Raw genomic sequence first — 24,137 nt, 5'->3', positions numbered from 1 at the left:
GCCCCAACTTTTGGCTGCTCTGTCACGTTAGAGGCATTCAGCAGCTTGATCATATACACCGCAACGTTTGCAGACCAGTCATTGTGGCAGACCCTTTGTCCTCAGCCGGCACGCGACGGGGTAAGACAAAAACCCTTATCCACTGTTCTCCTCAGGTAAATGTAACATCTGTCTTGTCTGTCGGAAGTATAGCAATAACTTGATCATTGCTCAAGCAGAGCAGTCTACTTCATAAGGAAAGGTTCTTCCTCACTCAAGGTTTTGTTCCTGGCCATTTCCATATTTGTCATGACAAGACTTGTTTGAGTAGAACCTCAGGAATGAAACAGACCCTAAATGGTGTGTGTTAACTTGTACCAAGCAGATGTTCTGTGCTTTGCAGGGTGCAGCATTCTTAACCACATACATCACCACAAGAGTCGAGAACAGGCAACTGTCTACTTTCTTTCTCCACCACAGCAGCCAACACTTCATTGAGGCTGTCAACTGTCTTTCGACAGTATGAACAAATACCGTTGCTCTTGTCTCTCTCTCTCTCTCTCTCTTAGATGAAATACTCCGGATGTTGCGAATGACACAACGTTCTGTTTGCAGATATCTGTTGCATAACAAAGAAGAAGGATGCCAGAATTGTCACATCTAAAATGAAGCTGAACAAACAGTCGTAGGTGTGTGACAGACTTGAATGACCGACTGGCATAAGACGACTCCGAGAAGATGAGATGCTGGGGACAGTAGGATAGTAGGACATTCAAGTTGCACACCACCAATACTGAAAGTGACCTGCTTACATGTGTTGTATTGGACACACTTTTATTTGTTTCCTTGAGGTCTAGTGAGAGAAGGACTTTTACCCTGACCTTTGTGCCCACATGGAAGCTGTTATTGTATTTGATAAGAGAGGATTAATCATTACCAGGCAGAAATTTGTGCCCACATTTTAGTGTGGTTGTGTGCCTCTTTATACCAGCTTTATGGCAGTCACTTCATCACTATAAAGCTGAGTTCAAGAGCGTGCATGACTGGAGAGCGGTGCAGTTCTGATTTTAATGATATGGTTTTGAGGAATTATGTTCAGTCGTTTTGTCTCCAGTGAAGCAATATCCTGTGTATTTTGACAGATAAAGTTCCCTTGCATATAGCTACAGTGTGACTGTTGGGCCTGGGTTGATATGATACTGCTAGATCTGACAGCTGAAGTGTTCCAACTATCAAGGCTGTGTCTGATTTTATAGCTCTGCCTGAGGCAGTGACGGAGAGGTTCAACTCTCAACCGCAATGTTGTTCTATCAATGTCCAGTATAACACTTGAGTTGTTACAGAGCAACTATATGAGGCCCAAAGAGAACTCCAGGGAAATGCTACAGAACATAGAGGGAGATCTACTGAGAGGGTGACGGTTCCTTGTGCATAATGTACACTGTAGACTAGAGCCTGTTTTATGACCTTATTCTTAACATCCACATAATAAAGACCTGGACAATCTCGGGCCATTGAATGAATAGCTCTGCATACAGTTATGTTTGGTTGTACGGTACAGTAGCCTATATTTCTCCCACAAACGCATCTATTTTTATAGCTCTATGGCCATAAAAAGCCCTCACCCACTCTGTCCAATCGGGTTTGTGTCTGTCTGCCTCCGGTGTCTAGCAGAAGATGCTGAACATAACCAGCAAGTTACAGCATTTGTAAATGTCATCTCAGGAAGTCATGTGTGAACAAAACATTAGTTCCAGGAAATGACTTGCCAACCCCAATGCACTAAATGCTTGACACATACAGTAGCTTGAGTCGAGTTTGTCACCTAGTTGTTGTCACTGCTGTTAAACATTTTAGGTTGGTCTACATTTGCCTGCACATTTAAACTGGAGTTTTAATGATTCTTCTGTCCATATCCGTATGTATATTTACTGCTTTTTTTGACTGACATGTAGTGGTGGTAGTAGCAGTACAGGTGTATGGAAGGAGTTCTAGTAGCAGTCTGTTTTAGTCATTGCAATGCTCAGCTATGTGATCCAAGTAAGCCCTTTTCAGATCTATTAGTATTACCACGCCCAGAGCCAATGCTGACTAAGTGATTATTATCTAACCAGTTTAAGTAAAGAGGATAGCGACTGTATTATTTGTGGCCAGTGTGTGAAGCTAAGATTTATCCCATCTGTTCAGTGTGATGTGGCCAACCACTTCTGTCTCTCTTCCCTCTGAAAGAGAAATACCGGACCAAAGATACAGGAAGTGTGTTCTATTAAGAGTAGACTGTCTTATTTGTGTGTAATATAGCGTCACTAAGTTCAGTGGTAAACACCCATCATAGCAGTCAATCTTAGGGAGCTGTCATAAAGATAACGAACCTACACAGAACACATGGTTGGGGAAGTTAGCGATGACTATGACTCAGGTGGCTTTAAAACCATCTAATTTTAGGGTTTTATTTTCAGACAGAGGGAATTGTCCCCAGTTGTTGTCTGTTAGTCAGACCTCTAGACCACCTCCATATATTTCCAAAGCCAAATGGCAAAAATGCATCACTTTGTTAGCTAGTCTTTATATTATAATAACTTCTGTAATTGAGCTCAGTTATTTTTAGGCAGATTTTTTAACATTTTCAAAAATGTGTGCCCCTTTTAGAGGACAACTTTAATAATATAATTGATATATTTTAGTTTTCTCATGGTGTTGGTGTTTACTTTATCCACAGTGAACATCCAATAATCTGGAGGCACAGGTTGAGCATCCACGACCATGGTGAACCAGGACCCCACCAACCCCTCCCATGCCCTCTTTGACCAGTTTGTCCAGACCCAGACCTGTAAGGAGGTGCAGCGTACCTTCTCAGAGCTCTGCCACCACCTAGAATTGGACCCCCGGGACTACCAGAGTTTCTACACCAAGCTCAAGGAGAGGCTCAACTACTGGAAGGCCAAAGCCCTCTGGATCAAGCTGGACAAGCGGGCCCAACACCAAGACTACCAGCAGGGCAAAGTCTGTGCCAAAACCAAGGTGTGTGTGTTTATTTATTCTCATTTAAACAATGAAGAGGAATACTCAAGAAGTTATCTGAAGTAAAACACAGTTGTACAAGGAGGGTGGCTGTGTGGTCTGTTAGTGTTGGCTCTCTAGTTGTGTTTAAGGTTTCAACATCAGCATCGTGTCTCTACATTGTAGAGTACTGTCAGTACTGTCAGTGCTTTTGATACTATCAAGGTGCATTCAGCAACTGCAGAGCGTTATCCGATTTCCTTCCTTCCTCTCTATATTTATTCCTTCTCTCTGCCTCCCCCCCCCCCCCCCCCCCCCACTCTCTCCCCTCTTCTCTCTCACGCACCCTTTCCTTTTCCCCTCCGTCTCGCTCGCTCTTTCTCCCCCCTCTACCCACCTCTGTATCTCCCTCTCTCTCTCTCCTCAGTGCCTGGTGCTGGGTGCAGGGCCGTGCGGGCTGAGGACAGCCATAGAGCTGGCTCTGCTGGGGGCTCAGGTGGTGGTACTGGAGAAGAGGGACTCTTTTTCCCGGAATAACGTGCTGCACCTCTGGCCTTACACCATCTGTGACCTGCGTGGGCTGGCTGCCAAGAAGTTCTATGGCAAATTCTGCACTGGGGCTCTGGATCACATCAGTATGTCTACCACTGCCATGCTATATCAACTAGCTTTACTGATGTAATAATGCCAATCATATATCTTTATTCATTATGCATGACTAAATCAAACCTTATTTAGTTGATGAATCTATTACCGTGATTTTTTCACATACTGTGCCTGTGTACACTACCAGTCAAAAGCTTTAGAACACCTACTCATTTAAGGGTTGTTATTTATTTTTACCATTTTCTACGTTGTAGAATAATAGTTAAGACATCAAAACTATTAAATAACATATGGAATCATGTAGTAACCAAAAAAGTGTTAAACAAATCAAAATGTATTTTATATTTGAGAATCTTCAAGTAGCCACCCTTTGCCTTGATGACAGCTTTGCACACTCTTGGGATTCTCTCAACCAGCTTCATGAGGTAGTCACCTGGAATTCATTTCAATTAACAGGTGTGCCTTGTTAAGGCACCTTCCTTCTTAATGTGTTTGAGCCAATCAGTTGTGTTCTGACAAGGTAGGGGGATAGCCCTATTTGGTAAAAGACCAATTCCATATTATGGAATGAACAGCTCAAATAAGCGAAGAAAAATGAGAGTTAATACGGATACATATTTTATTCTTCAAGTGCAGTCGTAAAAACCATCAAGCACTATGATGAAACTGGTTCTCATGAGGACCTCCACAGGAAAGGAAGACCCAGAGTTACCTCTGCTGCAGGGGATAAGTTCATTAGAGTTACCAGCCTCAGAAATTGCAGCCCAAATAAATGTTTCACAGAATTCAATTAACAGACGCATCTCAACATCAACTGTTCAGAGGAGACTGTGTGAATCAGGCCTTCATGGTCAAATTACTGCAAAGCAACCACTACTAAACGACACCAGTAAGAAGAAGAAGAGACTGGTGGAAAAGTCCAAATTGGTTGTTTTTGGTTCCAACCGCTGTAAAAGCATGAAGCAGGAGGTGTTATGGTGTGGGGGTTCTTTGCTGGTGACACTGTCAGTGATTTATTTAGAATTCAAGGCACACTTAACCAGCATGGCTACCACAGCATTCTGCAGCAATACGCCATCCCATCTGGTTTTTGCTTAGTGGGACTATCATTTGTTTTTCAATAGGATAATGACCCAAAACACACCTCCTGGCTGTGTAAGGGCTATTTGACCAAGAAGGAGAGTGATGGAGTGCTGCATCAGATGACCTGGTCTCCACAGTCACCCGACCCCAACACAATTGAGATGGTTTGGGATGAGTTGGACCTCAGAGTGAAGGAAAAGCAGCCAACAAGTGCTCAGCATATGTGCTAACTCATTCAAGACTGTTGGAAAAGCATTCCACATGAAGCTGGTTGAGAGAATGCCAAGAGTGTGCAAAGCTGTCATCAAGGCAAAGGGTGGCTATTTGAAGAATCTCAAATCTAAAATATATTTTGATTTGTTTAACACTTTTTTTTGGTTACTACATGATTCCATGTGTGTTATTTAATAGTTTTGATGCCTTCACTATTATTCTACAATGTAAAAAATAAAGATAAACCCTTGAAAGATCAGGTGTTCTCAAACTTTTGACTGGTAGTGTGTATCCGTATCGTCAGTCAACTGTTTGGATTGAAGAGGATTGTTTGAATTCCCGGTGTGACAATATCATACATCTTTCTATGTGTCTGTATCCTTCAGGCATCCGTCAGCTCCAGCTGATACTGCTGAAGGTGTCTCTCCTCCTGGGGGTGGAGGTTAACACTGGGGTGGAATTCAAAGGCTTCGTGGAGCCCTCAGAAGCCACGGGTACTTCTAGACTCCCCTCTGTTCCCTCCCTGTATTAGAGAAATAAAATACTAGCTATTTGCATGGCTGTAAAAGCTTGTAGGGCAGTTGAAATAATCTGCCCAGAATCCTGTGTGTGGTAATAGACCTTAATGCTATGCTCTCTCTGTGGTTCCCTATGGCTCACTCCACCAGGCTGGATGGCCAAGCTGTTTCCTGACGATCACCCTGCTGGGAAGTTCCAATTTGATGTCTTCATCTCTGCAGGAGGAGGGCGCTTTGTCCCTGATGGTGAGGAGTGAGGACACACTCACACGCTGTCATCCTGCTGCACATACTGTACGCACTTAGAAAACAAAGAATGTAGCCGGACACTCAAGCTCCGATACAATTGATTAATTAAACGGAAACACTCAATTATATGCACCTGAATTCAGACTGCATGTGCTTCTCCTCGATATGCATGTCTTTCTCCCCAGGCTTCAGGTGGAAGGAGCTGCGAGGAAAGCTGGCCATCGGCATCACATGTAACTTCATCAACCATCACTCAGCAGCCGAGGCCCAGGTGGCAGAGATCAGTGGTGTGGCCCGCATCTACAACCAGAAGTTCTTCCAGGACCTGCTCACAGAGGAAGGTAGGATTCTATTATGTGACCCTGGTTTGGGTCTAGTGAGTGCCAACACTTCTACTGTTGGACGCTAAGGTTTCAGCGACCGCGGATCAGGATAAAGAATATTGCACAGTCTGGGCATGGTGACAATTATGGCGACAGAGAAGGTGTGGACAGTGGAGAGTGCTGTCTTTTTAATCTGTGTCCCTCTTCCTCTTGTCAATGTCATTTGAATTGATGCTATCGTCTGTGATGCAATCCCCCTGTTCTTCTTCTCTCGTGCTGTTTCCCTTGTCCTGTCATTGTCTTGTTCTTAGTTTATCTCACTCATTCATTTCATTCTCTCTCTTTCATTCATTTAGTTTTTGATCTCTCTCTCTCTCTTTTCCATATTTCCATCACCCACTCTCGCCCTCTTTCTCTCTCCTCTCTATCTCTCCCACTCTCCCTCCAGGTATTGATCTGGAGAACATAGTCTACTATAAAGACGCCACCCACTACTTTGTCATGACTGCCAAGAAGAAGAGCCTGTTAAAGATGGGGGTCATTAAACAGGTGAGGGAACCACATCATTACAACCAGCAGCAGCAGCTCCACACTAGGCCTCTAGAGGGCTTTTCACAATACTGAGACAAACTGGCCCAAGCCTGGATCCCAACATAGTCCTCCCCAAACAAGCTGGGGGCTTTTCCTGCTCTTTGGGATTAGCCGCTAATAAACCATGTTAATGTAATTGATGTCTATGCAGCACAGGGTCTGCTCACTCTCGCTCCCTCTTGTCACACTAGTGGTCTGGAATGACAAAGCCAGATCCTCTTGTTTTGTCCTCAATGATTAGAGTCCACTCTGCCTGTTATCAAAATAGAGACTTTCCCCTGTCTCATCTGTTATAGTTCAGTTGCCAAGATGGGAGATGTTCTGCTGAGTAACTGTTTAGTATTTCTGTTGCGCTGAAGCTATAATCATTCTATATATTTGCGCATGATTATGGAGGGTTGGTATTTGTGTAATTCTTGTCACTGTTCCACTTTGTTTAAAGATGCTGACTCAGTGTGGGCTTGCTTCTTTATGTGGAGCATATAATGCTTGGCGAGACTACGTGGGAGGATTATATCCATTGTTTTCACATAAAGCTACATCTAGATTCTAGTCCGTGATAGACAGCTCTCTGATGTATGTCACCACCACCCCAGTGCTTGAATTATGCCGGTCTGCATCAGTAGTACAGACTATCAGCTTCTCCAATGTTCTATTCCTTGAGTATCAGCACCTCTTATATAAGAACACCATTACTGTAAAATTAGAATGAGTACTGGCCTCTAAAATTCCTACTGGCACCTTTATCATTCCACTTCAAGCACTGACCACCCCCAATGTGTCCCCCATAGTTCCCCATTTGTATTTTTGTTTGAGTTAATTATATGGTGTCCCCTCTGTGACCACCTCAATTATGTTCCCTCTTGTCTCCAGGACTTCAGTGACGCCAATCAGCTCCTGGGCCAGGCCAACGTGGACCAGGACGCCTTGTTGCGTTACGCCCACGGCGCTGCCCACTTCTCCACAGGCCACCGCCTGCCCAACATGCAGTTTGCCCTGAACCACGCTGGCCAGCCTGACGTGGCCATGTTTGACTTCACCTGTATGCACCGTGCTGAGAACGCCTCGCTGGTCAGGGAGAGGAAAGGAAAGAAACTACTCATAGGCCTGGTCGGAGACTGCCTGGTGGAGGTGAGAGGTCATGGACATGTGATGGATGGATGACCTTGTTCTAAAATGTCTAACATATTCATGCTATCTATATCACATACTGAATATACATTCAGTCATACACACAATGATACACTGATTGTACTTTATACACGGTCCTCACTTAGGAAATGGAGTATAAAATCGTCTCGGGGCATAACAGTGTCTACATACAATTATCTGTTGTCATACAGCACTATTCTGAAAGTGTATGTGTCCACAGCCGTTCTGGCCTCTGGGAACAGGTATTGCCCGTGGGTTTCTGGCTGCCTTCGACACAGCGTGGATGGTCAGGAGCTGGGGCAAGGGAAAACCACACCTGGAAGTCGTTGCTGAACGGTAACCAAGCTTTTTCTATATGATCATAAACACCACCTCAAAAATCATGTGCCCATCCCTCTTCGTTGTTACTGTATAGAAGGGGGATATGAGGCTGGGCCTTTCAGAGAAAACTCTCCAACTGGTAATACCACTCTAGGCCTTTAACTGTTTTTCCTCACAACATTCTTTTGAACATCCATTACTTCACAAGCAGCTGCTTTAAAGAAAAATCTTCCTGGTGTCGTGTCTTTGGCTATGCTGGATTAAGTGATATGACATGCTATTCTATAAAATAATTTATCCGTAATTAATATTATTATATTATATGATTGAGCTAATCATCTAAATGTAATTAACTAGAGTCGGGGCACCACGAAATAATATTTATAGAGCTGTTATCTTCTGAATAAACTCTTAAAGACCTAGTAATATTTTACATCAATAGCAGTCAATAATAGCAGTCACCTTAATTCAGTCTCATCTGAAAGTTGTAAATTCTTGGTTATCTGCACGAACCCTGGCTAACAAGTTGAATCAGCAATACAAAATTGGGTTTAATTATTTATTTACTAAATACCTAACTAATCACACAGAATTACACATACACATAATTAATCATAACTTGATTACAAATTACGTCATAAAGGAAAACGTCCCTGGCGGGCGGAACAGATATGACAGCTGGTTACACAAAAGAAAAGGGGCTGGGTTTGAGTGAAAGAGTGGGAAGACTGAGGGACACAGGGAGAAGCTGTGCTATCGTAAATACAGTATCTTATGTATTCTAAATTACCGCCCATTTCGAAAAGGAAAATGCAATAAATATTTACTCTGAGCTGCGCTTCGGTAGGTTGGTGGTAGATGGAAGGCCGTGTTGCCCAACCGAGTCCCTTGTCCTTTGAAGAATGTCTCTGCTGGTAAATTGTATACGTTGTAGTAACATCATTGTGTGGTAGACGGAATACTCTGTCTGTTCCTTCCTAACCTGATGTTGGCTTCGTTCTGTAGTTATTATCTGAACCATTCTGACATCGGACTGTCGTCCTCACATCCTCGGAACAGGAGGTTATATTGTCGTCAAGGCTTTATATAGGAAGGGAGAAAAGGGGTGTGTTTCATAGTTTACAATCTGTCTCTTCACGTGGGCGGGCCACTGAGTCGGGCCCAATTCTCAATGTAACATCAGTAGGGTAGAGAGAGGAAAAAGGGGGGGGAAGAGGTATTTATGACTGTCATAAACCTACCCCCAGGCCAACCTCATGACACTGAACAAACCCATCAATCTTCTGTTCCTTTGGAGCTGCTTCTTCTTCAGTTCTACACTGGGCTTCTGAGGGATAAGTGTTTCTAGGAGATGTCTTTCCCTCTGACTGAAATAGGGAGAGTATCTACCAGCTCCTGTCCCAGACCACGCCAGAGAACATCAGTAAAAACTACAATGCCTTTAGCATAGACCCGGCTACACGCTACCAGCACGTCAACCTCAACTCCATCAAGGCCAACCAGGTCAGAAACACACAAATATTATCTATTGCATTATAGTCCTTCTATTTCTATGGTCAGCGCAGACTCAAAGCTCCATTGATGCCTGATTCACAATATTGGACAAACCTGAAAGACACTGTGCTGGCTTGGATTTGTTTTCTTTTCAACACGGTTCCAGCAACTATAGTGGATGCGTAACCAGGCCAGCTCAGTAAAGTTTGGTTCAGGTTGGTTCGATGGGGTGAAAAGGGTATAACTGTCTCACTGTATCAGTGCTAGCAAAGTGAATAGATATGGTGCTGAGTAACATTGTAAACACATTGTGAATTATATCAGTGCTGCTCTGCCATTTTGGGTTGATATTTCCCAGAGTATACATGTGTTGCCAGGAAACTGCTCTGTTTGTCTATGAAGTGTTGAGCCGGCTAGGAAATGCTTTTTGATTTCCCCCACTAGAGGAGTATTGATCTGAAAGGCTTTAGTTTTCACAAACTACCAGATCAATTACACTGCATCAAACCAAACCCCAGCTTCTGCATTTGAGTACCAGCTTTATGAAGCCTACTGTGTTCTTAAGCCTGGTCCTAGATCTGTTTGTGCTGTATATCCAAATCCTATTGCCCTTGCTTGACAATGACCGTAGGACAGCACAAGCATATCTGAGACCAGGCTACGGTGTTCTGGCTCTAGTATAAAATTCAACTCAAATCAAGTGCTATGTTGTTTATTATGATTCTCTCTCTTTGCATGCATTCCAAAGTTGCAACATCTGTATGATGTTGAAGACCATATTGATTTGGGCGGACCAACCAAGAAGCAGAAAGGCAGGTTATCTCACCTGCGACAAGGTTTGTCTAGCTTCACTTTACTAAAGCAGTAATGCATGAGGGGAGCATGAGCATGATTCATTTTTTGTTTGGGCACGATTGTGCTGGGCAATTCCACGGTAACGGAATTACACTTTGACTCAGTTTTTTCCACTTTAAATGTATGCCAAACAAAAACCTTTTGATCTTAATGTTTTACAAACCATACAACTGTATGCACAAAGACTACTTTTAACCATTTCCACTGGAGAATTTAAAAAATTAACTTTTATTTCACCTTTATTTAACCAGGTAGGCTTGTTGAGAACAAGTTCTCATTTACAACTGCGACCTGGCCAAGATAAAGCATAGCAGTGTGAACAGACAGCAACACAGAGTTACACATGGAGTAAACAATAAACAAGTCTTTTTTTATTTAAAAAAAAGAGTCTATATACATTGTGTGCAAAAGGCATGAGGAGGTAGGCGAATAATTACAATTTAGCAGATTTACACTGGAGTGATAAATGATCGGATGGTCATGTGCAGGTAGAGATACTGGTGTGCAAAAGAGCAGAAAAGTAAATAAATAAAAACAGTATGGGGATGAGGTAGGTAAATTAGGTGGGCTATTTACCGATGGACTATGTACAGCTGCAGCGATCGATTAGCTGCTCAGATAGCAGATGTTTAAAGTTGGTGAAGGAGATAAGTCTCCAACTTCAACGATTTTTGCAATTCGTTCCAGTCACAGGTAGCAGAGAACTGTAAGGAAAGGCGGCCGAATGAGGTGTTGGCCTTAGGGATGATCAGTGAGATACACCTGCTGGAGCGCATGCTACGGGTGGGTGTTGCCATCGTGACCAGTGAACTGAGATAAGGCGGAGCTTTACCTAGCATGGACTTGTAGATGACCTGGAGCCAGTGGGTCTGGCGATGAATATGTAGCGAGGGCCAGCCGACTAAAGCATACAGGCCGCAGTGGTGGGTGGTATAAGGTGCTTTAGTAACAAAGCGGATGGCACTGTGATAAACTGCATCCAGTTTGCTGAGTAGAGTATTGGAAGCCATTTTGGTGATGACATCGCCGAAGTCGAGGATCGGTAGGATAGTCAGTTTTACTAGGGTTAGTTTGGCGGCGTGAGTGAAGGAGGCTTTGTTGCGAAATATAAAGCCGATTCTAGATTTGATTTTGGATTGGAGATGTTTGATATGAGTCTGGAAGGAGAGTTTACAGTCTAGCCAGACACCTAGGTACTTATAGATGTCCACATATTTTAGGTCGGAACCATCCAGGGTGGTGATGCTAGTCGGTCGTGCGGTTGCAGGCAGCGAACGGTTGAAAAGCATGCATTTGGTTTTACTAGCATTTAAGAGCAGCTGGAGGCCACGGAAGGAGTGGAAGAACTGTGCAGATGCAAACCTTGGTAACAGGTCTACATTTTACAATAACGTTGTTAAATATGTGCTCTGAATTAAGATTCAAAGATGTCTGTAGAAAGAATGGGGTGTCAGCTATGACATGACACCTTGAGTTTGAAAATATATATTTTGATTATTGAACTACAAGTGGATTTACATCTGGTAATGGAATTACGGTGACGGAATTACAGTAACGGAATTACATCATGGGTCCCTGATCTGTACTGTACAGAGATGCATAATTCTGGATCTGAATGTAGTTATTCTTATGTTTCAAGTTTGGAAATCACAGTGCAGCACAGCAGAGCACTGTCCAGACTCGGACTGTTTTAATATTCCAGGCCAGATAATAGAAAGACAAAGAAAATAGTTCTGAGCTGAACATAACACTATGCCAGTGGAAGGGAGCACAGTAGCAGGTGACCCAACTGTGGTTTGTGACTATTATGATTTCCCATTCAGTTGCAGTAATTCCGTTACAGATTTTTGGCATAATTCTGTAATGGAATTTACACGTTTTAATAGAGCTGCAATATGTAACTTATTGGGAGACCTGACCAAATGCACATAGAAATGTGAGTTATAGATCTGCCATTCTCATTGAAAGCAAGTTTAAGAAGCAGTAGATCTGTTCTATGTGTGTTATTGCGTTAAGTTTAGTTTTTGCTGTCTTTTACTTTCAGCTTTGTACACCCGCTTCAAACATCTGAAAATACAATATTTTTGGTTATGGAAAGATATTTCACAGTGGTTTAGATTGGACAATGATTCTCTTCGCTATACTTGCTTGTTTTGTCACTAAACTGAAATTAGGTGAACTATTAGAATTTTAACAACCAGGAAATGGCGGAGCGACTCCTGCGTAGTGTAAGCCTACTGAGCATGCGTTCTAAATCCTAATGCAGTGTTCCTATGTGTGTTCATGGCCCAGATTCGGTTGGAGCTTTTGAGGAGCTGTTGAAGTGGTGCCAGCAGCACACGGCAGGGTACGACAGGGTGAAGGTGAAGGATCTGACCCAGTCCTGGAGGTCTGGCCTGGCCTTGTGTGCCCTCATCAACACCTTCAGACCCCATCTTATGTGAGTCTGTGGGCTTTATAAGGGGACAATTCAACTTATACACCACAAATGTAGCAAATGCACAAGTAGTACCGCAGGAGGAAAGACTACACGTGAGTCTACAGTAAAATGTAATTGGTCTGAGAGGCTTTTCCAATTTCAAATTATTCTAATTCCATGCTACTACCTGTCCAATAAGAAAGCAAACGTTTGTGTTCTATGGTGTGCCCTACCGAACATGGCCCTGGTCAACACAGTAACTATCCCTCACCTGTCCCTCCACAGTGACATGTCCTCTCTGAAGGAGTCTGATTCGGTCCACAACAACCAGCTGGCCTTCAGCCTCCTGGAGGAAGAGCTGGGCATCCCTCCCATCATATCAGCCAGTGACATGGCCACCAAGGAACAGATAGACAAGCTCTCCATGGTGCTCTACCTCACACAGATCCACGATGCCTTCAACGAAAGGACGCCCACTAGAGGTAAGCATCAGGGCAATGGCTGTCAGACATGTTACGTACAGTAATTAGCGCCTTAATTGTTTGGTTACTTGTAGCCTTGATGCCAGCCACCTTGAACAAGAAAGTGTTGTTGAGGTCTGCCATCACGAGACTAGATGATGTATATTTGTAGAATGTTACTGTGACATTGTTATCTCGACATTATGCATAGTTGTATTCATTACATAAAGGTGTTTTTCTTGTGCTTAATTTCTAAAAATGCTGGACCAAATTTCAGCAGTTTTCAATATCAACCATATCAAATATCCTACTATTAGTGAAAGCGATTGAATCTGGACCTATGTTTGCTGTTTAGACAGTGCATAGCTTATGTAACCCCCATTTGTACAACCTTGGGCCCAGGTGTTTTTCTCTATGAAATGTGTTTTGTGTTGATAAGGAGGGAGAGGGCTGTCATTGTCCCTTTAAGAGCATTACCCAGCATTCCTCTGGTTAGAGTAGCTGGGTCTGTGCTCATAACCAGCCCTGATTGACTGTCAGGGTTGTGCTGCTCTCCTGCGCTCAGTCGGTAAGCCAGGCAGCAGTCATAGCAAACCGCACAGCAGCCCGTGAGGAAATGGCTTGTCAGGCTTGGGTGGGACTAGCCTCGGCGTCATCTAAATGATATCTAATATTCCTGCTGTGAGGAAGAAGGATTTTCCCGGTCTGTTTTTGCTGCCGGGGGTATTTCTGGTAAATACTAGCAGAGTGTGTAGCAGAGATATTTTCAGTGGTGATCCAGCATTTGGAGGCAGGCTTGGAGAGAGGGTGTGACTTGCTCCGCTTGCCTTTTCGCTGTGATGCCGTAGGTAGCATAACAGTAGCTCTCTGTAGGGGGATCGGCTGTCTGGCTTGCACACAGATGCGCATGCACGAGGGACATGTCCTGTCTGTCACCGGGCGCTTACACAGGAGTTCTCTCAGGGGGATTGACAAGTTGAATTTAATTACATCTTCTACAAAGCCTTGTTTTCAACAGCAGTGTGGAGAAGCTGGATGTGTAATATAAAATGACCTGACAGGATTTTTACATAAGACAGATTGGTAGAGGAAAAAGCCAGAACACATTGTTTATGTACAAGAAGCTGTGCACATTTTTAAAATGCAGGTTTCTCTGCTGTAGGGGGGGACTCGGGACAACACAGTGGGGTTAGGTTAGTGCCTGTGAAACGTGTGTGTTCCTGCAAAACAGGGACAGTATGAAACTGAAGCCGGAGTGCGTTTGTGTGTCTGCAGCAGAACCCCCGAGCCTTCTCCTGACACCATCGAAGACCCTGTCATTTCAGGCTGTGTTCTTCCTCAACAAGCTCAAGCACAACTCTCTGCAAAGACGCAAGGTAAGGCTCAGGCAATCAGCTGCATGTTGTCACTGCGACTGGTCAGCTGTTTACTCAATACAGTATCAGGTATAGCGCGCAAAAAAAAAAAACATTTGTCTGTCGGGTAAAATGGAGAGTAGGCCAACCTCAAGTTCACATCGACTGTCAATCTTTTTCATGCAACTCCCCGCTGTCATTAACTATTTACTTACAGTAATATCAGAGTTCTCTAGATAGGAACCTTGAATTCACATGCCCAGCCATTTTGGTTTTGGTTCTCGTAATTATGCTTTGATTCAGTCATTGTACGTTCATTGTCAACAGTTAAACAATGTGTTTTAGTCATAATTTGCTTGTTTTAGTTCGTTATTATAACTAATACAGAACACTTACAGTAGATGTTTACCTTTGTTGGCCTTTTCCAAAATCAGCTGTAATAGCAAAGACACCTTTCAAGCATGTAAGATGATATCTAAAGCATTGTTCATTTTGACATCATCCATTATTCATTTGCATATTTTAAACCAAAAACTGTCATGTGACTGTTTTATCTTTTACACAGGAGAGACTGGCAGCCGAGACAGAAGAAAAAGATAAAAGGATGAGGATGGGAGATGAGGAAGATGTGAGTAGTGTCTAGAATACAAATGCTATCCTCATTACCATAGGCTCCCATGCAGCGCTAACCTTTTGCTGTGTGATGGATGTATCTGCAGACTTCAGGGCTACTCCAACTGCTATTCTATACAATGTTTCTGTGCTATGTTATTGAACTACTGACATCACTGGCGGTTGTTCCTCTCTTTGGTTACTACTGGGGTATAACACCTAGGGTACAGACCTTTGTAATAATTGTTGAACACGCCAGATTTGTCATTTTGAGTCGTTCCTCTTTCTTTGGCCTTCAGGACTAGTCGCTATTGTTACATCATAAGCACATGTTTGTGGGCTAAGTTGTTGAATTACTGTTCAAATATGATTGTTGGTCTCAATTTCTTTGCTCTCAGCCTGTAGCCCCTCTCTCAGCCCCTGAGGTGACCCCTGACCCTGAACTAAGCCCGACGTCAATGAACAATGAGGAGTGTTACTTCTGCGGCCAGCGGGTCTATGTGCTGGAAAGGATCAGCACCGAGGGCAAGTTCTTCCACCGTAGCTGCTTCACCTGCCAGCAGTGTGGCACCACCCTCAGACTTGGCAGATATACATTTAACCAGCACACGGGTGAGTGAGCATGACAACTTCTACCGCTGAGTGCCAGTCTGTTTGTGCTAATCATGTTAATTCCTTAGCATGCTGATGAATTTCAAGGAGGTGACCTGATAGCGTAGACTGGCACTCAGTCTCGTGGGATATCTGCTGGGTCCTAATGAGCCCCTTTGAATATTTTTGTTACAAGCGCAACATCATGTTACTATGCAAGTAGGACTTCCATGGTCGTTATGTACTCAAATATGGAAAAAATGTTCTCTGTGACATGTTGTGTTCTGTCTTCTGAAATGTTGTCTGCTCACAAAGACGCAGCAAGCTACTCCCTCTTTGGACAATACAGAAACAGAATATAGTTATTTCTGGTGCAACAGCTTCCATACCTGTAGTAAGTTAAATCCTCCAAGGCAAGGAACCTACATCCGGATGATAAATACAGCACAGTTTAATTTATTTATGCACCATATGAAAAATGAATGAAAGATACCCTTTTTGCGTGTTTTGTGGTTCATGTGAAAAGGAGAACGGGAGAAAGGTTTGTCAAGTAGCATCTCTTAACATGTACCAGATCCAGAGTCTGTGCAAGCTGTTGTTTTCCCTCTTGTGCCCTCAGGGAAGTTCTACTGTGAGCTGCACTCTGAACAGCTAGAGATGGAGAACAGGGAACAATCCCCATCCGTTAAGGTGGGTCTCTCTGTTCTGAGTTTGAGCAGATGGGAAATTAAACCGTTCTGTTGCATACCATGTTGCCAGCTTGTGGCTCAGCTTGTCTGTACAGAACAGTTAAGGACAGCTAGTGGGTAGAAGTAGTACATTGGCGTTGAGTCACAAGACTTGTTCATTTCCAACAGGGCAGTGTACCATGACCATTCGTTTACAGAGGAATGTATAATCACAACAATGCTAATGCTACAATGCTTCTTTCATTTCTTTCCCTTCTAGGATACCATCGGAGGGCACGAGGAGGAGAGAGGTGTGAATTCGATCTCCAGTGAAGACCCCTCACCTTGTCCCTCTGAGTACGATGAGTACTATCTAGACTCGGGTCCTCCTAAACCCATGGAGCCTCTGCATCCTCCGAGTCAGGAAGACCCCAGTAGCAAACAGCCTAACCCTCTAGAGGAGCACCCTGTCTCACCAAAACCACCCATAGACGTTTTCACAAAGAAAGTTTTTGAGGACTGTGAGGTGGAGGAAGAGGGGAAGGAGGGGGGTGAGGATGCCCCCTCGGATCCTCTGACCCCTGTCCCAAAACCTCGCCACTCTCGCTCGTCAATCCTAAGCCCTCAGGCCTCCCCTCCTGTACCCAAACCACGCACCGTCCTCCTCACCCCAAAAGGGGACACGTCACCAGCCCATGTAGGGGAGAAGGGGTCCCCCAGGGCAGAAAGAGAAAAAAGGACTCCCAAGGCAGCCCCTGACTCCAGGCTGAAGCCATCCCTGCGGAAGCTGCAGCTGACCGACGAGGAGAAGAACCACCTAGTTAACTTGAGCTTCAGCCTGGACTCTGACTCGGAGACACCCGGTTCTTCCTCCTGCTCCTCTTCCTCAGCCACAGCAGGGGGTCCCTGCCCACCCAAACCCCCAGGTATCTTTCTCTTTCATGACCTTTTCTTTGTTTAGTCTCTTCTATTGTTTTAACTGTTTAAAAATGTTGCGATTTTTAAATGGGAGTGTGAACTATGTTTAAAATGGCCCAGTCGAAAGCTTGAAGGGTTTAATAAAGTGTGATTTGAGGTGCAGATGGCCAGGAGGAGGAGGGCTACTGGAGTGGGGGCCCTGGGTCGGGGGGACACATACGGGAGCACAGGAACCGCCGCTGCTTCAGGAGGAAAGAGGAACCAGCGGAGGGCAAGGGTCAGCACGCCAGGGTCCGCTCCAAGTTCTCCCCATGGAACTTGTCCTCTCCTCGACTGGGGAGGGACCAACGCTTCAGCGTCCTCAACAGCCACCCAGGTAAAGACCCTAGTGGGGTGTGGATTTACTGTCTCGGCCATAGAGATCCTATTAAATTACTAGAGGGGATATGTCATAAAACCTCAAAGTTCCAGAATGGGGTGAAAATGGCCACCACTTTGGTCAGGGAGTAATCCAAACCAGTGTAATTGGAAAGAATGGCAGTAGAGGCGTAATCCTGATTTTTATTCTGCAGGAAAATAGAGTACGGCATGTGATTATATCAGAAGTTGTGAAGTACAATTACTGTCATCCTAAAATATAAATAGTTCAAATGGATTTTCATACCCATTTTCTGTATAATTATGTTTTCTTGGAAAGCAGCGAGGGCTATTCTACGTGATACTATATCAGTACTTGTTGCATTTACAATGTGTATGTATGTATGTATGTATGTGTGTGTGTAATCATTCCTCTAAAACTGTCTGGCTAGCTAGCCAACTAGCCAGTGCAGATAAATGATTCAAATGCATTATTTTACACTATCATATCACAGCACTGGCAAAACTGGTTAACCAACTCCCTGATCAAAATGGCTGACCTTTATCCCATCATAAGAAGGTCCATGTCCATTTTAGTATTCTGATTCCTAATTATATGGTGTCAGTATGACAACATCTTTATACCTATCAATTATTTATTTATATGGCAAACAGCAGTTGTTTAATAGCCATGTTCTTCATATCTATTCTGAATGAATAATTGTATATCTTTAACTTCAAAGAAGTACACCATGGCCACAGTGTATCTGAGGAAGATTGTGCTGATGATGATGATGAGGACGAGGAGGAGGATGAGTTGGATATGTTTGCACCAGATGGCTTGGATTTATATGATGATAAGGTAAGGAGTGGGACTTGTCTGGCTGGCATATTAAGTCCATAGACATTGCACACACACACACACACACACACACACTCTCCCTTGTCTCTAGTTCCAGACCATCCCTTCAGACCCTGTGGAGGCTGAGAAACTGGAGCTGTTGAAGATGAGGACGTTGGATCGACGGGCCAAGACGTGTGAGATGCAGCGCTTCCACAAAGCACAGGTCGGTTCACTGTACTGAGATTTGCCAGTAAAGCATGGGATTGTGTTTACTAGAGAGAGAACATTAATTGTTGCAAAAGGTTTTGCTCTGGTCCACCCTACTGAATACTGCACAGGTCTGTTCACTGTCTGAACAGGACAGTGCTGATGCCAGATCAGAACAGCTCTACATTGGGATGGTTAGTTGTAACACTGGACCTGCCAGTATTGAGTCTTGCTGCTTGTCCAGTGTTTTCTGCTTTAAAGCTCATCTTATTGTATGCTTGTGACCCCCTCCACCCAGTCTATTCAGAGACGCCTGGAGGAGATTGAGGTGACGTTTAAAGAGCTGGAGGATAAAGGTGTGGTGTTGGAGCAGGTACTCCGAGGAGAGGAAGGTGCGACCCCCCCCCCCCCCCCCCCGACTCTTTCGTTTGATCTAGCGAACCATAACACAGTACTTTGAACATCGCTCGTCTTGCAAAGATTTGCCTTTTCATCTTTTATCCTGTGATGCTCGGATGGACGTCCGTAGAGCGAAACTTTGGCATTTGGCAAACTTTAGGGATCAAAGAACTCCTTGAGTCTCTTTCGCCCTCCCCCCCCATCATGTCTTCTCATTCTCCCACAGGCAGTGGCGGTTCCCCTGAGATGATCGACCAGTGGATCCATCTGGTCCACCAGAAGAACGCCTTGGTCTCTGAGGAGTCAGACCTCATGGTGGCGTGAGTGTACAACTTTTCAATACATTTCCATACATTATACAGAGTGTGGTGTTCTTGTGTGGTGAGAGTCCCTAGCTGAAGTAGCCAGTGGGGGACAGAAGCAGACTGCACGCTCCTGACAGTTATTGTGTTCAACAAAGCTGCACCCTTGTTTTGCCATGTTGACTCATGAGCTGTGGGGGGGGGGGGCTTCCCTTAACTGCAACTAAGGCCCTATTGAATGAAACCAGCCACTTCTATTCAACTGTTTTCTGTTTCCTCTGCCCCTCAGGTCTCGACAGCTGGAGTTGGAGGACAAACAGAGCATGCTGGAGATGGAGCTCAGACAATACATGGAGCTGGATGGTATGTTTCTCTACAAAAAGACTGGATCGTTGCATTTGTCTCACTGATAGCGTTGTTGAAAGCTCACTTATTGGGTGGAGCAAAAGAGGGAGCGGATAGGCTTTTTGTTCAGCTCCTGTGCAAAGTTTGACGTGTGTCCGTAAAATCCTCTTTTATCGTGTCCGTGTCCACCCCAGACTCTGAGAAGACGGCGGAGCAGCAGGCAGAAGAGGACCGTGTGCTACAGGAGATGCTGGAGGTGGTTGACATGAGGAACTCTCTGGTGTCCTTCCTGGACGAGAAGCGACTCAAGGAGATCGAGAGTGACAAGCAGCAGGCCACCTCGCTGTTAGAGGCCAAGAGACACTCCACAGCCTCAGCAGGGGCACAGGTGCACTGGGCGTGAGGGTGACACACACACACACACACACATACATACATATATACATATATATCTCTGCTAAAATAAAGGAAACACTTGAGTAAATGAGGGATGCAAAGTATATTGAAAGCAGGTGCGTGGTTCTTTAGTTAATTAAGCAATTAACATCCCATCATGCTTAGTGTCATGTATAAAAATGCCCAGTTGCCCATTATTTTGGCTACCATGGCTAGAAGAGATCTCAGTGACTTTGATAGAGGAGCCTAGGGGGTTTAAAGTGGTGTGTGTCTGTCACCAGATCTCAACCCAATTGAACACTTCTGGAGTGGTGCCTGAGACTGTTTTCCATCAACAAAACACTAAATGATGGAATTTCTCGTATAGTAGTTTCTCGTATAATAGTTCCAGACACTTGTAGAATCTATGCCAAGGCGCATTGAAGTTGTTCTGGCTCGTGGTGGCCCAACGCCATATTAAGACACTTATGATGGTGTTTCCTTTATTTTGGCAGTACATGCCTACATTAATACATATGTACAGGTATACATACACACTTAAATGTATTTAAAGATAATATTGCTGCTTACAGACGCACACGCATGATCTTACATTTGCAAAGCCAAAGATGTATTGGTGAAGGTATTTCTCCAGAAGTGTTGTGCTCTGTGTTGAGCCGCAGTGTACTGTCCGACTCCAGATGTATAACACAGAAACCGGTCTAGAGATATGTGGCTTACAATCTGGATGCATCCAGGCCTTCCTGGCCTGTTCCCACTGGCCATACATCTCCAGTGAAGGCAGTCCTGCTCCAGCAGCAGCCCCAGAATAAAGAGATCCCCACAGCCAGCTGAACTCGCACCAACCTGACTAACTGCAGTACAAAGCCAAGGAGTTGAACGGTCACAGGTTCTTAACACAGGGTTAATATATTCTGTGGGTTGGACAGTGTTGTGTAAAATGCCTTTTTTTGTTGTTGTTGTGTAGCCCTGGATGAGTGAGTTCTGCTAAGCACCACGGTAATGTCACAATTCTACTTTTGTATACTGTATAAATTGACATAATTAGATATATTACAACAATTTGTTGTTTGAGAATTGTGTGGTCCATAACAATTCAATATTATTAAAGATGTTAAATATTAGATTATTTAAAATTAGTTATTCCTTTTTTAATTTTTTGCACTTTCAGTGACTCATGTTGTGGATTGTTTTGCATGTTACATTTATAGTTTATGTTTAGTCTCAGGGGTTAACCAGTGCACTCCTCTAGGAATTGTTGTTTGATGGAGGTCACTAATTGGATGTGTAAGGCTGTACTAAGGCTGCAATACACAGGCAGCCCAATTTGAATTGTTCTTTTGACCACTCACAGCAGATCTGATTGGTCGAAAGACCAATTGGTGAAGAATAAGATCAAAATTGGGCGGCCTGTCTAAATGCAGCTTTTAGTGTATGGGTGAAATACATTCTGAAGTGACAGGCTACTTTCTGACACTATTTATCATTTTCTAATCTCTAAGTATAATAGTATAGCCATGGGTAAATGTTGTTAGTCAGACCCAGCCTTATGTATCCTCCAATGTTGAATGCCTCCATGTTGTGCTGCCGGGACAGTACTTTGCAGAATATAAAATAAAGACCCTGCACTGTCATCTAATTTTATGACTTTTAAGGACATCCTCATATGTACGTATTGGATTTTTTTGGGTGCAAGTCTTGTCCCATGTTGTTTTGATGCTGTTCCTAATGGTTACCACTAGAGAGCATACCTACCCTGTTTGGCTGCATTGCATTAGTGGAAACCAAGACTTTGGTCATGGCAGACCTGATTGTAGTTAGATATTTTAGTTTTGACCGGGACAATTTTAGCTAACCCTCTTCCTAACCTTAACCTCATTCTCCTAACCTGTTACGAAAAGTTGCTTCTGCTAGTCAAAACCGACACATCTGCCCTAAGAATAGTCTTGGTTTCCACTAATGTGATACAGCCCCTGTTTGACAGAGTTTATAGACACATGATTCACGTGAACTGCAATAGGTTCAGCAAGTGTTTAATTGTAAATCTAGTTTATTCTGCACTGGCACTGGATTGACTAAAATACTCAAAATACTCAAAAATATATAAAGAAGTAGTCTTGTTTCACTGCAAATTGAACTTGCACAGTGATGCCTGCTAGCAATGCAAAACAACTATATATCTAGCCTCTTGGAAATAACCTGAATATAATTCTGAAAGTAATAAAATACACAGTGATGTGTTTGCAATTTCATTGCTGACGCACTTATGTGATGTCCAATGCACCATTCTGCAACTAGGCTGCAGTTGTGCAATAGTTGCAGGTGGAGATCTTCCAGGTCATCCATATCGATTGACTTTGATCCCGTTCATCAGGACAGATATGGGCCAGCATTTCTATGCAGCTCACTGTCATTACATCTAAGTTGAGATGTGCTATTAGCAAGCCTCTGTTATTAAGCTTATAGCTGCTGTCACCATATCCATCGCATGAGGGTTGGCACCAGGGGCTTGGGCCTGGGTGGGCGCAGGCCCACCCAATCAGATTGATATTTTTTTTTTGCTTAAATGTTATTGCTCTATTTGTCAGTGTTACAAATGGGACATTATTTCTCTTTTTACCTAAGCACAGTACTTGACTTGAGTAGGAGCTCACCAGAACTGAGTAGCGGCACCTACATTTTTTTCCTGCTCGAGTTCCTGCACCTCATAGAATATTAGCGCAAAATATTGAGTTCCTGAACCTAAATATAAACGGTACCGGCACCTACAGCTTTTCAGTCCAAGTCGGGCACTGGCATAAACATTTATACACCCATAGGGAGGGGGGTGGGACATAAATTGACAATAATACATTTTATTTTGCAGATTCCTTCTAGGACACTCAAGGACATCTTACATAAAATATAGTGCTGTAATAAAATCTATTAGGCCTATGTAATGAATATGAATTATGTTTGATTATTTACCAGGAAAAATAAATACATTGTTTAAAAAAAACTAAAATAATAGGCGGGTTCTGGCACGTGTGTCACTTCGCACTGATACCTTGTGCAGTAAACAGTATCTATCGCTGTGTAGGCTATTCACCTTTAGCTAAAACTTGCTAACTTGCAAATTTTTTTTTCAGGAGACCTTGATGTTGAAGAATTTGCCAATGTATTTGATATCAGTGATTTCACCAGGAAGGGCCTCCAGTCTCCTCAGCAGAAAATTGCACTCTGCTTGCATTTTGACTCCTAAAGTGATCTCGACTAATAAAAGTTGGAAACACACAACTGCCTTGTTTAGGGGCAGAATTACAGATTTTTACCTTGTCAGCTCGGGGATTCGATCTTGCAACCTTTCGGTTACTAGTCCAACGCTCTAACTACTAGGCTACCTGCCGCCCCTGTGCACAAAGCGAGATCCATATAAAAAAGGTTTGTCAAGATCGGTGTGGAAGAACTTGCCTGGCCTGCACAGAGCCCTGACCCCCAGACACCTCGCTCATACTAGAATACGGACAGTTTTATATGGTATTGATGTGCCTGCAGCCTGGCCTGAGCTAATCCTACTTGACCATTGACATAGGTTGGTTGGGTCACCATTGTTGTTGTCAGATTGTGGTGATGATTGCAACAATGCAATTTACCAAAGTTCTTTGTAACAACATGTTAATACAATGTTGTGGATGAGGAATTACATTGTTACTACACAGGTATGGCCATTGCTTTACGTGTCAAGTGAAGCCTTGTGAAACTTTGCACAGTGATCCTCACAGAAAACAACCAACAATCAATTAGGGTTCAATTATAGATAACCTTATAACCTCTATTGTTTTAATCGCTAGGGGGGGGTTAGAATCTGGATTATAAATTGGAGATCATTACAAGAGGAGT

General features: G+C 43.6%; 1 protein-coding gene across 9 annotated transcripts; it reads left to right on the top strand.

Moving 5' to 3' along the window:
- On the top strand, positions 1-21,919 carry mical1 (microtubule associated monooxygenase, calponin and LIM domain containing 1). Of its 9 annotated transcripts, none has more exons than XM_020459110.2 (26): positions 1-120; positions 549-668; positions 2,699-3,000; positions 3,407-3,614; positions 5,268-5,375; positions 5,550-5,645; positions 5,834-5,989; positions 6,420-6,520; positions 7,436-7,693; positions 7,935-8,050; positions 9,412-9,538; positions 10,278-10,365; positions 12,677-12,824; positions 13,089-13,285; positions 14,540-14,640; positions 15,185-15,247; positions 15,630-15,843; positions 16,442-16,512; positions 16,771-17,416; positions 17,566-17,784; positions 18,509-18,627; positions 18,719-18,832; positions 19,115-19,208; positions 19,442-19,535; positions 19,807-19,880; positions 20,057-21,919. In XM_020459110.2, exons 3-26 carry the CDS (start codon positions 2,743-2,745, stop codon positions 20,263-20,265), a joined length of 3,879 nt encoding a protein of 1,292 aa, XP_020314699.1. In that variant the 5' UTR covers positions 1-120; positions 549-668; positions 2,699-2,742; the 3' UTR covers positions 20,266-21,919. The 9 variants fall into 9 exon arrangements, with proteins under 9 accessions (XP_020314699.1, XP_020314698.1, XP_020314703.1 ...); XM_020459109.2 differs by having other exon boundaries at positions 3-120; positions 383-668; XM_020459113.2 differs by having other exon boundaries at positions 23-120; positions 595-668.
- The last annotated feature ends 2,218 nt before the right edge of the window (positions 21,920-24,137 follow it).

This window comes from Oncorhynchus kisutch, linkage group LG24 (assembly GCF_002021735.2).
Source record: "Oncorhynchus kisutch isolate 150728-3 linkage group LG24, Okis_V2, whole genome shotgun sequence".
Lineage (NCBI taxonomy): Eukaryota > Metazoa > Chordata > Actinopteri > Salmoniformes > Salmonidae > Oncorhynchus > Oncorhynchus kisutch.
This window is presented reverse-complemented; position numbering and strand designations above follow the sequence as displayed.

Excerpts from the sequence above, each read along its gene's own strand:
- mical1 (XM_020459110.2), top strand. The coding sequence starts at position 2,743 with ATGGTGAACCAGGACCCCACCAACCCCTCCCATGCCCTCTTTGACCAG. Across the intron at positions 8,051-9,411 it reads CTGGAAGTCGTTGCTGAACG|GGAGAGTATCTACCAGCTCC; the intron begins GTAACCAAGCTT and ends TGACTGAAATAG. Across the intron at positions 13,286-14,539 it reads CGAAAGGACGCCCACTAGAG|CAGAACCCCCGAGCCTTCTC; the intron begins GTAAGCATCAGG and ends GTGTGTCTGCAG.